The 13808-nt window shown below is 33.9% G+C and overlaps 1 protein-coding gene and 1 long non-coding RNA gene across 2 annotated transcripts in view; one reads left to right on the top strand and one right to left on the bottom strand.

Annotated features, from left to right (window-relative positions):
- Positions 1 to 1228: 1228 nt before the first annotated feature.
- Positions 1229 to 13808, bottom strand: part of LOC136043971 (uncharacterized) — a 37754-nt gene continuing 25174 nt past the window's right edge. The window contains exon 3 of the long non-coding RNA XR_010621765.1: positions 1229 to 1307. This is a non-coding gene — a long non-coding RNA (uncharacterized LOC136043971). The remainder of the gene's footprint in view (positions 1308 to 13808) is intronic.
- Positions 10135 to 13808, top strand: part of LOC136043969 (ATP-binding cassette sub-family C member 4-like) — a 164559-nt gene continuing 160885 nt past the window's right edge. Inside the window, exon 1 of the mRNA XM_065729052.1 lies at positions 10135 to 10338. Coding sequence (XP_065585124.1) covers positions 10265 to 10338 — 74 coding nt within the window. The 5' untranslated portion in view covers positions 10135 to 10264. The remainder of the gene's footprint in view (positions 10339 to 13808) is intronic.

Below are 13808 nucleotides of genomic sequence, written 5' to 3'. Positions count from 1 at the left end.
GGAGGCGTTTTGTCAGCGGAAATAACAATTTTATGCGTATCAGTAGGCATCAAATCGATGGCTGTTTTGAACAGACGCACTAAATTATTATTTTCGTGGAAAAGATGTTGCAATTGGGAAACGATTGTCCTTTCAACGTTGGGAGAAATTTCGCAACGTGCATTCAATTCAGAATTTCTATCACTGATGAAGTACAATTGTAAAAATTTATGATTCTCGCCTGAGAATGGTAGAAGGGACCCTGCTCTATGATAAATTTGCCCTTTTACTTTGAAAGTAGACATAAATTGATCTGGATTTTCGATTTGGGCTCCAAACGACGTCATTTGGAAACATGAGTTGTATTTTCTGATTTTTGACAAAAAACGCTTAGATTCTGTAGTTCGTAGTTCCAGTAAGGAAAGTCTTCAATGGCTCTGGTGGTGCAGCCAATAGAGGAAGTTTAACTTTTCCTGAGTCGCAACACATTCCCATTGTTTCACCATTGAGTTTCAAGGCCTTGCAATAGGGACAAATTTTAGACATTGTCCCGATTTGAACACATCTACTCAAGCTATAATCATCGACTGGGTTGTACCTGAATGCGTTCTTGTAATTCCTCTGCACGCCTTCTTTTTTCACTTTCTCTTTTAGCAGCAAGTCTGCTTCCACGTTGCTCTGGTAGTTCCTCGGCACGCTTTCTGTTCTTTCTTTCTCTATCAGCCTCAAGCCTGTTTCCTTGCTGTTCTTTTGATTCCTCGGCACGTCTTCTTTTTTCACTTTCTCTTTTAGCAGTAAGTCTGCTTTCGCGTTGCTCTGGTAGTTCCTCGGCACGCTTTCTTTTCTGACTTTCTCTATCAGCAGCAAGTTTTTTGGCATAGACTCTTTGAGCATCTTCATCGGCTTTTGCCATGGTAAGTTCATCAGTCATTGTAAACTTAAGCATTAATAGATTTCTACGTGAACATATGTCTTAGATATCTTGAATGACGTCACCGTCAAAGCAAAAATGACGACAACTAATTTCATGACGTCAGTCAACACAGAAACATGACGTTACCTGATCCACAGACAGACACACAGACAGACAACTTATTTTTATATATATAGATATATATATATATATATATATATATATATATATATATATATATATATATATATATATATATATGCCTATACCTACTACATATTCTCATTCTATATACCTAGCCTAGAAGAGAGTAAAAACATATAATTGAATTATTTACCTGTATAATGCACTGGCTCTGGTGAAATTCCTGGCAGTGGTAGAATTCCTGGCTGATTTGTAATGACATCAGTCGGTTCTAAAAGCAAAGCAATAGCAATATCAAAATAACTAATGCCAATTGAACAAATCTATTATTATTTTAGAAACACAATGAAAACATAAATATGAAAGTTTTTCAACTGAAAGTAAGAAACAGCTTTAAAATTTAAAACAAAAAGAGATTATTACGCATATGAGGGGTTAATTTCTTTCTATATACCTTGCTCTTTACGCTAAAGTACTTTTAGTAATTTCAACAGTTTATTCTACGGCCTTTGTGATTTAGGGGTTATTCTTGAACAATTGGGACAAAATTTAAGCTTTAGTGTAAAGAGCAAAGTATTGACGAGGGGGCAAACCCCCTCATATACATAATAAGAATATATTGCCCTAAGTCTTAGATACGTTATTGACATAACCAAAACGGATCTGCTCTGTTTGGGGAGGGGGGGGGTTAATTCTGAAAAATAAGAAAAAAAGAGGTTTTTCTAACTTACGAAGGAGTGATCGGATCTTAATGAAATTTGAAGTTTGGAAGGATATCTTGTCTCAGAGTTCTTATTTTAAATCCCGGTGGGTTCCGGTGACACTGGGGGGAACTGAGGGGGGAGCCTTAAATCTTTTAAAAAGCAGTAAACTCCGCCATTCCTCTAATATCTTTCATCCATCCCTCGACAGTGCACCATATCTCTGTCGAATCTTGTGCAGAAGACGAATTGCCCCTATATCCAAAGCTTTTGTACTGTTAAGGATCTCACACAACGTAAACAGTTCGTCCTCAACGAGAATCGCTGCTTGATTTGCTTCACGGCCTCTACATATAACTTACGAGCACATTCACAGATGACTTTCACTTCACTTTGATCTGCTTTTGTACTCAGATTTTACAGCATGGTTTGAAGAAACTCATGAGCTGCCATCCCCAAGAACACATATTCAGCTGGAAGGTATTCACTTACTTTGTCAGGGTTGAGATTCAAAGGCGAGGTTGACCTAATGTAGCTAGTCTTCATGAAATTCATGGTCAGATATCTCAGAAGTTCCACCTCTAATTTTATTTTGTAAAACATCGGTTTTTCACATGGAGAAAGAAGATTAAAATCTGGAAAAAAACTCCAGCACATAGAGGTATAACTCAAGTTGAATCTGAAGCAGAGGATTTTTTAAGGCTTGCGATGCCCTGTCATTCGCATGAGTTAGATCATCAGCTGCTACTTCCTGAAAATAGCTACTAAGCGCATCCCAATTATGCAATAGTCGCACAACGCAGGTCCAAAGAGACAGCCAATATGTCTGACCTGGAGCAAGCATGTTCAGGACTGGGGTGTCTGTAAACTCCTGTTACAATTCGGATTTGACGCTTATGCTAAAGTGATTGTATACTCTGCGACACAGATCTTCGAATTGCTTTGACAATTGTTTGCAAGCTTAAGAAGCAACTTAATGAATTGAATGACCGCTGCACTTGAAATATATCACAGATGGGATTTGTCTTTGATTCTGCTACCAACCGAGTTATCACACCCAAATATAGTATTACGCGTGCCCGCAAAGAATCATATATATATATATATATATATATATATATATATATATATATATATACTAGCTGTTGGGGTGGCGCTTCGCGCCACCCCAACACCTAGTTGGTGGGGGCGCTTCGCGCCCCCCCCCGTGCGCGTAAGTCGTTACGCGCCATATTAGTTACGCGCCATTGTAGTTGTGTCCCTATGTCCCACCTGTGAATATAGATATATATATATATATATATATATATATATATATATATATATATATATATATATATATATATATATATATATATATATATATATATATATATATATATATATATATATGTTTTTAACTACGTAAAACTTGCGAATATACAACATTCTTTGCTGTCCCATTGTCTGTGCATATAAATAGATTGTCAGGTTTACTGACTCTTGAACATGCAACATATAATGGTCCATGGGAAAACAATCCGTATTCAGATCTATACCTCATGATTCTAATGATTGCCCTTGAGCTTTGTTGATGGTGATTGCTAATCGACCATTCCCTGAGTCGCCATCGTCATTTATGTATCCCCCTGTGCACCCCGGCGTCCCCTTTGTAGTTATGTCCCTGTGTCCCGGTCGTCATTTATATTCCCTGTGTCCCGGTCGTCATTTATGTCCCGGTGTTCCAGTCTGTGATTTCTCTTTGAGTGTCCCGGGCGTCATTTATATTCCTTGTGTCCCGGTGTCCCGGTCGTCATTTATATCCCCCTGTCCCCCCCGGCGTCCCCATTGTAGTTGTGTCCCTGTGTCCCGGTCGTCATTTATATTCCCTGTGTCCCGGTCGTCATTTGTATCCCGGTGTCCCGGTCTGTATATACATTCGTTTTTTAGTTTTGTTTTTCTCCTTTATTTTTTTCCTTTTTTCTTTTTTTCTTTTTTAGTTTATTTAGATTTTTAGATTTTTTAGTTTTTTTATTAGTTTTTAGTTTTTTTTGTAGTTTTTACCATTTTTTTAGTTTTTTTAGTTTTTTTTTTACTTATGTCCTGGTCGTCATTTATACTCCCTGTGTCCCGGTCGTCATTTGTGTCTCGGTGCTTTGTTGATTGCTAATTTATATTATATTTATATTTATATTTTTTATATTTATTAATATTTTTTTAGTTTTCTTTTTCTCTTATTTTTCAGTTTTTTCCTTTTTTTTAGTTTTTTCTTTTTTAGTTTTTAGTTTTTTTTTACCTTTTTTTAGTTTTTTTAGTTTTTTTAGTTTTTTAGCTTTTTTAGTTTTTTTATTAGTTTTTAGTTTTTTTTTAGTTTTTGCCTTTTTTTAGTTTTTTCAGTTTTCTTTTTCTCTTTTATTTTTCAGTTTTTTCCTTTTTTATAGTTTTTTTCTTTTTTAGTTTTTAGTTTTTTTTAGTTTTTTACCTTTTTTTAGTTTTTTTTAGTTTTTTTAGTTTTTTAGCTTTTTTAGTTTTTTTATTAGTTTTTATTTTTTTTGTAGTTTTTGCCTTTTTTTTATTTTTTTCAGTTTTTTTTAGTTATTAGATTTTTACCTTTTTTTAGTTTTTTTTTAGTTTTTTAGCTTTTTTAGTTTTTTTTTCTTTTTAGTTTTTTTTGTAGTTTTTACCTTTTTTAGTTTTTTTCTTCTTTTGTATTAGTGTGAAATAATTCAGACGTCATATGCGAACAAACATGACGTCACCTGATCCACACATCCACAGACAGACAGACAACTTATTTTTATATAGATAGATAGATAGATAGATATATGGTTTTAACTACGTAAAACTTGCGAATATACAACATTCTTTGCTGTCCCATTGTCTTTGCATATAAATAGATTGTCAGGTTTACCGACTCTTGAACATGCAAAATATAATGGTCCATGGGAAAACAATCTGTATTCAGATCTATACCTCATGATTCTAATGATTGCCCTTGAGCTTTGTTGATGGTGATTGCTAATCGACCATTCCCTGTCCCGGTGTCCCGGTCGTCATTTACATCCCCCTGTTTCCCCCGGTGTCCCCGTTGTAGTTGTGTCCCTGTGTCCCGGTCGTCATTTATATTCCCTGTGTCCCGGTCGTCATTTGTATCCCGGTGTCCCGGTCTGTATATACATTCGTTTTTTAGTTTTGTTTTTCTCCTTTATTTTTTTCCTTTTTTTTTCTTTTTTAGCTTATTTAGATTTTTAGATTTTTTAGTTTTTTATTAGTTTTTAGTTTTTTTTTTCTTTTTAGTTTTTTTGTCCCGGTCGTCATTTATATCCCCCTGTTTCTCCCGGTGTCCCCGTTGTAGTTGTGTCCCTGTGTCCCGGTCGTCATTTATATTCCCTGTGTCCCGGTCGTCATTTGTATCCCGGTGTACCGGTCTGTATATACATTCGTTTTTTAGTTTTGTTTTTCTCCTTTATTTTTTTCCTTTTTTTTTCTTTTTTAGTTTATTTAGATTTTTAGATTTTTTAGTTTTTTTATTAGTTTTTAGTTTTTTTTTTCTTTTTAGTTTTTTTGTAGTTTTTACCTTCTTTTTAGTTTTGTTAATTTTTTTTTTTACTTATGTCCTGGTCGTCATTTATACTCCCTGTGTCCCGGTGCTTTGTTGATTGCTAATCGAACATTCCTTTTGTCCTGGTCGCTTTCTCTTTGAGTGTCGTCATTTATTTTTTTTCTTTTTTAGTTCTTTTAGTTTTTACCTTTTTTAGTTTTTTTTAGTTTTTTAGATGAAAATTTTTTTTAGTTTTTTCCTTTTTTTCTTTTTAGTTTTTTATTGGTTTTTACCTTTATGTTAGCTTATTTTTCAGTTTTTTCCTTTTTTTTTAGTTTTTTTTTATTTTTTATTTTTTTTAGTTTTTTACCTTTTTTTAGTTTTTTTAGTTTTTTTAGTTTTTTTAGTTTTTTAGCTTTTTTACTTTTTTTATTAGTTTTTAGTTTTTTTGTAGTTTTTGCCTTTTTTTAGTTTTTTCAGTTTTTTTTTTGTAGTTTTTTATTGGCTTTTACCTTTATTTTAGCTTATTTTTCAGTTTTTTCCTTTTTTTTAGTTTTTTTTAGTTTTTAGTTTTTTTAGTTTTTTACCTTTTTTTAGTTTTTTTAGTTTTTTTAGTTTTTTAGCTTTTTTATTTTTTTTATTAGTTTTTAGTTTTTTTGTAGTTTTTGCCTTTTTTTTAGTTTTTTTAGTTTTTTAGCTTTTTTATTAGTTTTTAGTTTTTTTTGTAGTTTTTGCCTTTTTTTAGTTTTTTTAGTTTTTTAGCTTTTTTATTTTTTTTATTAGTTTTTAGTTTTTTTGTAGTTTTTGCCTTTTTTTAGTTTTTTCAGTTTTGACGTCACCTGATCCAGTTTTTTCAGGTGACGTCACCTGATCCACGATCCACAGATCCACAGACAACTTATTTTTATATATATAGATAGTTTTTTTTTTTTACTTATGTCCTGGTCGTCATTTATACTCCCTGTGTCCCGGTGCTTTGTTGATTGCTAATCGAACATTCCTTTTGTCCTGGTCGCTTTCTCTTTGAGTTTCGTCATTTATTTTTTTCTTTTTTAGTTCTTTTAGTTTTTACCTTTTTTAGTTTTTTTTAGTTTTTTAGATGAAAATTTTTTTTAGTTTTTTCCTTTTTTTCTTTTTAGTTTTTTATTGGTTTTTACCTTTATTTTAGCTTATTTTTCAGTTTTTTCCTTTTTTTTAGTTTTTTTTAATTTTTTATTTTGTTTAGTTTTTTACCTTTTTTTAGTTTTTTTAGTTTTTTTAGTTTTTTAGCTTTTTTACTTTTTTTATTAGTTTTTAGTTTTTTTTGTAGTTTTTGCCTTTTTTTAGTTTTTTCGGTTTTTTTTTAGTTTTTTATTGGTTTTTACCTTTATTTTAGCTTATTTTTCAGTTTTTTCCTTTTTTTTTAGTTTTTTAGTTTTTAGTTTTTTTAGTTTTTTACCTTTTTTTAGTTTTTTTAGTTTTTTTAGTTTTTTAGCTTTTTTATTTTTTTTATTAGTTTTAGTTTTTTTTGTAGTTTTTGCCTTTTTTTAGTTTTTTTAGTTTTTTAGCTTTTTTATTTTTTTTATTAGTTTTTAGTTTTTTTGTAGTTTTTGCCTTTTTTTAGTTTTTTCAGTTTTGACGTCACCTGATCCAGTTTTTTCAGGTGACGTCACCTGATCCATCCACAGACAGACAGACAACTTATTTTTATATATATAGATATATTTAATCACTAAGAGAGCTGTCCGCCCATTTCCCTAGTTTGAAAATCCTTCTCCAGTAAAAAAAAAAAAAAATAGAACAATTAAAAATCCGACAAATATATTTTATACTAAAAATCCGATAAAATTCCGACATCTGACACATTTTTTTTTGTCTGACAAGAGGTCTGAAAATCCGACATAGTGGAAGCCCTGGTTTATTTGTTTTCTTTTTTTTTTGTTTTTGTTCTTTTCCTAGGGGTGATCGTATCAAACCAGTGGTCCTAGAATCCCTCTCACGCTCATTCTTTTCCCGAAGTCACCAGATCAACACTTTGAGATAGCCATTTTGTCCAGCATAGTCGAAAAACCTAATAGCTATGTCTTTGGGGACGACATAATCCCCCACAGTCCCCGAGTGAGGGGCTGCAAGTTAAAAACTTTGATCATTATTTACATATAGTAATGGTTATTGCTAAGTGTACAGCCGTTTTTAGGGGGACTTATTCGCGTTGGGGTGGGGTGGCTCGGAGGAGGGGTTAGGCTACGTGGGAGGATCTTTCCATGGAGGAAATTTTCACGAGGGAAGAAAATTTCCATGAAGTGGGCGCAAAATTTTCTAACATTATTAAAAAAACAATGCGAAAATAAATAAATAAAAATTTATTTCAACTGGAAGTAAGGAGCAGCATTAAAATGTAAAACGAACAAAAAGTATTTTGCATATAAGGGGGTTCGTCTCTTCCACAATATCTTGCTCTTTACGCTAAAGTATTTTTAGTAATTTGAACTATTTATTCTATGGCCTTTGTGATTCAGGGGTCATTCTTAAAGAATTGGGATGGAATTCAAGCTTTAGCGTAAAGAGTGAGGTATTGACGAGGGGGCGAACCCCCTCATATACGTAATTAAAATATACAAATATTAAAGTTCGTTACGTTAGATAATTCGTAAGTTACGTATATTTATTACTAATAAAAACGTTCGTAAAAAAATGAAAAGTTCTAGTTGAATTTTTAAGTAACCAAAAATCAGTGGGTAACTAGGCTTCCTCCCCCACCCTTTTTTTCAAAATCGTCCGATCAAAACTATGAGAAAGCCATTTAGCCAAAAAAATATTAACATGCAAATTCCGTTTTAAACATTCATAAGCGGTGAGCCAAAATTAAAACATGCATTAATTTGAAAATGGTCAGGAATTAAATAAAACAAGAGCTAAGAGCTCATATGGAACTTTGATGAGGCTAGAAGAGCTAAAAGCCAAGAGCTCATATAGTCTGAGCTCTAACAAAATTCTAAGAATCAATCGAATGATTTAAAAGGAAAATCAGAGGCTTAATGCCGGTCAGGATTTAAAATAAGAGCTCTGAGTCACGATGTCCGTCTATATATCAAAAGTCATTAAGGTCCGATCACCCACTTGTAAGTTATAAATACCTCATTTTTTCTAATGTTTTCTCTCCCTTTATCCCCCCAGATGGTTGAATCTGGGAAAACGACTTTATCAAGTCAATTTGTGCAGAACCCTGACACGCCTACCAATTTTCATCGTCCTAGCACGTCCAGAAGCACCAAATTCGCCAATCACTGCACCCCCTCCCCTAACTCCCCAAAGAGAGTGAATCCAGTACGGTTAAGACAATCACGTATCAAGGACATTTGCTTATTCTTTCCACCAAGCTTCTTCTCGATTCCTCCACTCCAAGCGTTTTCCAAGATTTTCCACTCCAACTCCCCCCAATGTCAACAGATCTGGTCGGGATTTGAAATAAGAGCTCTGAGACATGAATTCCTTCTAAATATCAAATTTCATTAAGATCCGATCACCTATTCGTCAGATAAAAATACCCCAATTTTCACGTTTTCCAAGAATTCCGGTTTCCCCCTCCAACTCCCCCCAATATCACTGGATCTGATCGGAATTTAAAATTAGAGCTTTAAAGCACAAGCTCCTTCTAAATATCAAATTTTATTAAGATCGGATCTGGTCACCCTTTCGTAAGTTACAAATACCTTTATTTTTCCTAATTACCCCCCCTCAACTCAACCAAAGAGAGCAGATCCGGTCCGGTTATGTCAGTCACGTATCTTAGACAGTTTTTATTCTTCCCATCCAGTTTCATCCTGATCTCTCCGCTTTAAGTATTTTCTAAGATTTCCGTTCCTCCCCACTGCCCCCCGAATGACGCTGGATCCGGTTGAGATTTAAAATAAGAGATCTGAGTTACGATGTCCTTCTAAATATGGAGTTTCATGAAGATCCAATCATTCCTTCGTAAGTTAAAAATATGTCATTTTTTCTAATTTTTCAGAATTACCCCCCCCCCCCCCAAACAGAGCAGATCCGTTCCAATTATGAAACTTAAGTATCTAAGACTTCTGCTTATTCCCCCCCCAAGTTTCATCCCAATCCTTCCAATCTAAGCGTTTTCCATGATTTTAGGTCCCCCAAACTCCCCCCAGTGTCACCAGATCCGGTCAGGATTTAAAATAAGAGCTTTGAGACACGATATCCTTCTAAATATCAAATTTCAATGAAATCCGATCACCCGTTCGTAAGTTAAAAATACCTCATTTTTTTCTAATTTTCAGAATTGAGCCCCCCCCCCCAACTACCCTAAAGAGAGCGGATTCACCCCGGTTATGTCAATCATTTGTCTAGGACTTGTGCCTTTTTTTCCCACCGAGTTTCATCCCGATAACGTTTTAATTAGTAATAAATGTACGTAACTTACAAATTAATTAACGTAACTAACTTCTGTATTTGTATATTTTCATTACGTATATGAGGGGGTTCGCCCCCTCGTAAATACCTTGCTCTTTACGCTAAAGCTTGAATTTCATCCCAATTCTTTAAGAATGACCCCTGAATCACAAAGGCCATAGAATAAATAGTTGAAATTACTAAAAATACTTTAGCGTAAAGAGCACGAAAAAATACTTTAGCGTGGAGGAGACGAACTCCCTTATATCCAAAATATTTTTGTTTGTTTTACGTTTTAATGCTGCTCCTTACTTCCAGTTGAAAAAAAACTTTGTTCTATTTATTTTCTCATCATTTTTTTTCCAAGAAAAAGAATCAAATCCCGTTTTTATTACATGATAAATAATAATAAAATATTTTTAACGTTACATAATACTACTTTAATTGAAGACGCGCTTGCGCAGAACATAAACCATTCTAACAAACACATGGGAACAATGATTTTTCAGTATAGTCTCTGCTCCTGCAAGACTGACATCATTATATGGTTGAGACAAATTTACGTGAATTCAGTGTAAAGGCTCTTATTAGAAAAAGTGGTTCTTGGCTAATTTGCTATCAATAATGGATCAGGCAAAGCTGAATGTAAAAATTAATCCGCGAGAAAAGGCAGGAATTCTTTCAAGGATGTTTTTCGTGTATGTATTTGTTTTTGGTTGAAAAAATTCAAGGTGAGGGGCTTTTAAAAAGTTAGTTTGGTGAAGGAAAATCTCGAAAGTGGATCCAAATCCTCTGGCAAGGTATCCTGAAGTACCCTATCCCAGTGGCGGTTCCAAGCCCACGTAGGGGGGGGGGGAGCTGCCCTCCAGTTTTTCTCACATCAATTTCCTTTTATTTAATATTTGTGCACTACTATTAATGTACTTAATTGACTAAAAAATTTTCGTAATTTTTCGTGTGTCTTGCCCCACCCCTCAGTTCATGAGGCATGAAACTGTTACTGGCCTATCTACCCTTTCCTCCTTTACCCTAAAGGTCATTGACCTCTCAAAATCTTGGTGTGATTGAAGCGAAACGTTGAAAAAATAGAGTTGCGTTCAATTTAACAGAACTTACTTAACCAACAAGTCTACTGTCCTCACCTTTAGGGTTTTATTTGCAAAAAAAAGTGAACTAAGAAACTTTACTGGGCTTTTGGGAAATGGAAGGGAAAATTTGGCAGAAAATTCGAAGTTGCAATAACATAAGCCATACAAGAAATTAGGAACAGACCATCAGGCTTAGGAAGGGGAGGTCTGAAACAGTCAAAATAATGGAGATGTCCAAAATCGTCTTGGCTAACAAGAAATCAAACCTTTTGCGAAAATCTTCCACAACTTGTTTCATTTTACAAGAAAAAAAGTAAACTCCACATTAAAATTACAGCCCCTGAGTGAGCGCTGTTAATAAACAGCCACGTTATTTAATCTGTGTAATCCTGAGTGAATCATCATATTTTACAAAAGCCAAGCCTTTTACCTTAGAGGCTAGCATGAGCTGCCGATTTAGAGTTTTCGGCCAGGAATTCTTGGTAAAGATCTAACAACGAAAAATTCTTAATAGCCTAATAATTTCATAGTCAACTTTTCAATTAACTAAGAATCCGTTTGTTAAACAAAACGTTCAAAGTTAAGAATTAAAAAAAAACCGGCAAAATCTACTTATTAGTTAACTAATGAAGTAACACGATCAAGGCTTAGATTTATTGCTAAAACTAGGGACAATGAAAGAGCAAAAAGTGTTTTTAGGCTTAGACTTTTCCCGAGTCGTGATTGATAAGGTCTTAAAGATTTATAAATCTATTTTGGTAACAGTGGGAATATTTGAGGTTAATGTAAAGTAGCTGGCGTCTTCTGAAGGAAACATGCTAAACAAATTTATTTTATGCTATTTCCAAATATCAAGGTTGCTTTTCTGACTATGCTGCCCCCCCCTACTTCTGATAATCCCAGATATTCATCTAGAAAGATATTAGAAACTAAAATGAAGCGCGGCAAAGGTCAAGAATTGGGGTTATTGAGAAGGAAACATGTTAAGAAAACAATTTTTACTTCTTAATATGCAGAAATTATAGTTATAATGCGCTTCCACTGTACTTTACCCCTCCAATTTGCAAATAAATGGCCCAAGTTATATATTTCCCATGCGTCACTCTTGTTTCAATCTTTGTGGCAACAAGAATCGATGCTTAAGAAATCAAGAAACTGAAAACACATGAGAAATATATAATTTGGACTAGCCTATATATTTGTTCATTAGGGAAGGGGATTGGGTAAATGTTTCGCAGCTCATATAACTGACTTACCAATAAAGTGAACATACCATTCGATGCCTTTTTGTATGTTCTTTACGAATATAATAATTACTTCTATCGCAAATTCAAATTTAAGTGCTTTTTGAGCTCTTAAAAATGACCAAAATATGGGGTATAAAAAGGGTAAAAACATTGGTGTCAAACTTTGACCTTTGTTCTCAGCATGTTCACCTTATTGGTAAGTCAATTATATAAACTGCGAAATATTTACCGGGGATTGGGGTAAAATATAGTGACAGCGCTTTCAAAACTGCAATTTTTCTGCATATTATGAAGTAAGAATTGTTTTCTTAATATGTTTTCTTTTCAACCCGAAACAACCATAATCAGTGTTGCAGCTGCAGTAGGTGCAACCTATTGAAGAGCCAATCACAGCGCATAGTTACCAAAAACTGAAACACATTTTGAAAAAAAAATAACTAAAGAGAAAAAATTGCCATTTGACTGATTCAAGAATGGTAACCATTATTTCAGTTAATCTCAAAAGTAAAAGTTAATTACCATCTTTTGTATATTGATTTCGAAAAAGAGTCCGAAACCCCTCGAAAAAAAACGTCGGATGGAAATAAAGGTGGCACCATTGGAATCAGGATGGTCGAAAACATTGTGTAGGATAATTACAGTTATCCACCTTGAACAACAAGGATTCACTTTTTTACTTGTATAGCACTGATGTGCTATCTTTTTTTCTTCTACCAGGGTTATCCGGTTACCAGAGCATCATAGAGTGATGTTTAATGGCTTATTTAAAATCTAATTCTCATATTATGAAAAGAGAAATCACCAATGAGACAGCACAAACACATAAAAAAAAAAAAAAAAAAAAAAAGAGAGAGAAAAGGAAGACTGTTTTCCTAAATTAGTGATTAATATAGACCAGTATTTGAATGAGGCCTTAATCCTACTCATCCATACAATCACATAGGTCAAACAGCATAGCCATACACAATCAACCATAAAGAATAATCCATGGACAGGCAGTCATGTCGTCAATAAGTATAAGTCGTCATTTACCAAACAATAGAAACATCTAAGTTCTATTTGTAAACTTCACCATCTTCAAGTGTAACAGGGCACTAAAAATGACTTAGTACCATGTCTCATGTGGAAAACTAAGGGCTAGCGGCCTACCCGAACATCGTAGAGATGCTTAATATTTAAAAGCTAAAAGCTTGGGAGTATAAAAAGGGTACCATTTCAATACTTATGGTCCGAGTGTAACACCCTTAACTGGACGTTTACAATTATACTCTCCCTCCCAGCCCCATTAATAAATTTCATAAATCGTCTACTCATCAATAGGCTACTATAAATTAGCAGAGTTAGCAGGCAGCCCCCCAGTAATTGGAAAAAAAACTATAATTTTTAGTAATTTAAAAAACCGGTGCTCGTTTAAGTTTCAACTTTGATGTTTGCTTACCTGAAAAAACTTTTTTTTTATGAAAATTAAAAAGGTATCATTATATTCTCTATTTTACGCTCCTTTTGAACACAATAGTCCTTAACCTGAAAATGCACCACCCCCTTCCCCGATGGACACATGTAAAGTTCTGATTATATGCATGTTTTGTGTTTTTGTTTCTTGATTGTTCCGTTGTAAAATCAGTTGTACTGTGTAAACTAGGGTGACTACAAAAAATCGATGTCGGAATTTTGTTCATCTTGCCCCCCCCCCCAAAAAAAAGCGGTTTTCCTTTCTACATACTGAGATAGCCGGAATTTGAGCTTGATTAAACGACGTTAGCCCTTGCCACTAGTCACTCAAAGTTTTAAAAAAAATCCAGATTTTTTACGGAAAGCTGACATATGACATAT

This window comes from Artemia franciscana, chromosome 2, assembly GCF_032884065.1.
Source record: "Artemia franciscana chromosome 2, ASM3288406v1, whole genome shotgun sequence".
Taxonomy (NCBI): domain Eukaryota; kingdom Metazoa; phylum Arthropoda; class Branchiopoda; order Anostraca; family Artemiidae; genus Artemia; species Artemia franciscana.
The sequence above is the reverse complement of the archived record's forward strand: the minus strand, read 5'-3'. Positions and strand labels throughout refer to the sequence as shown.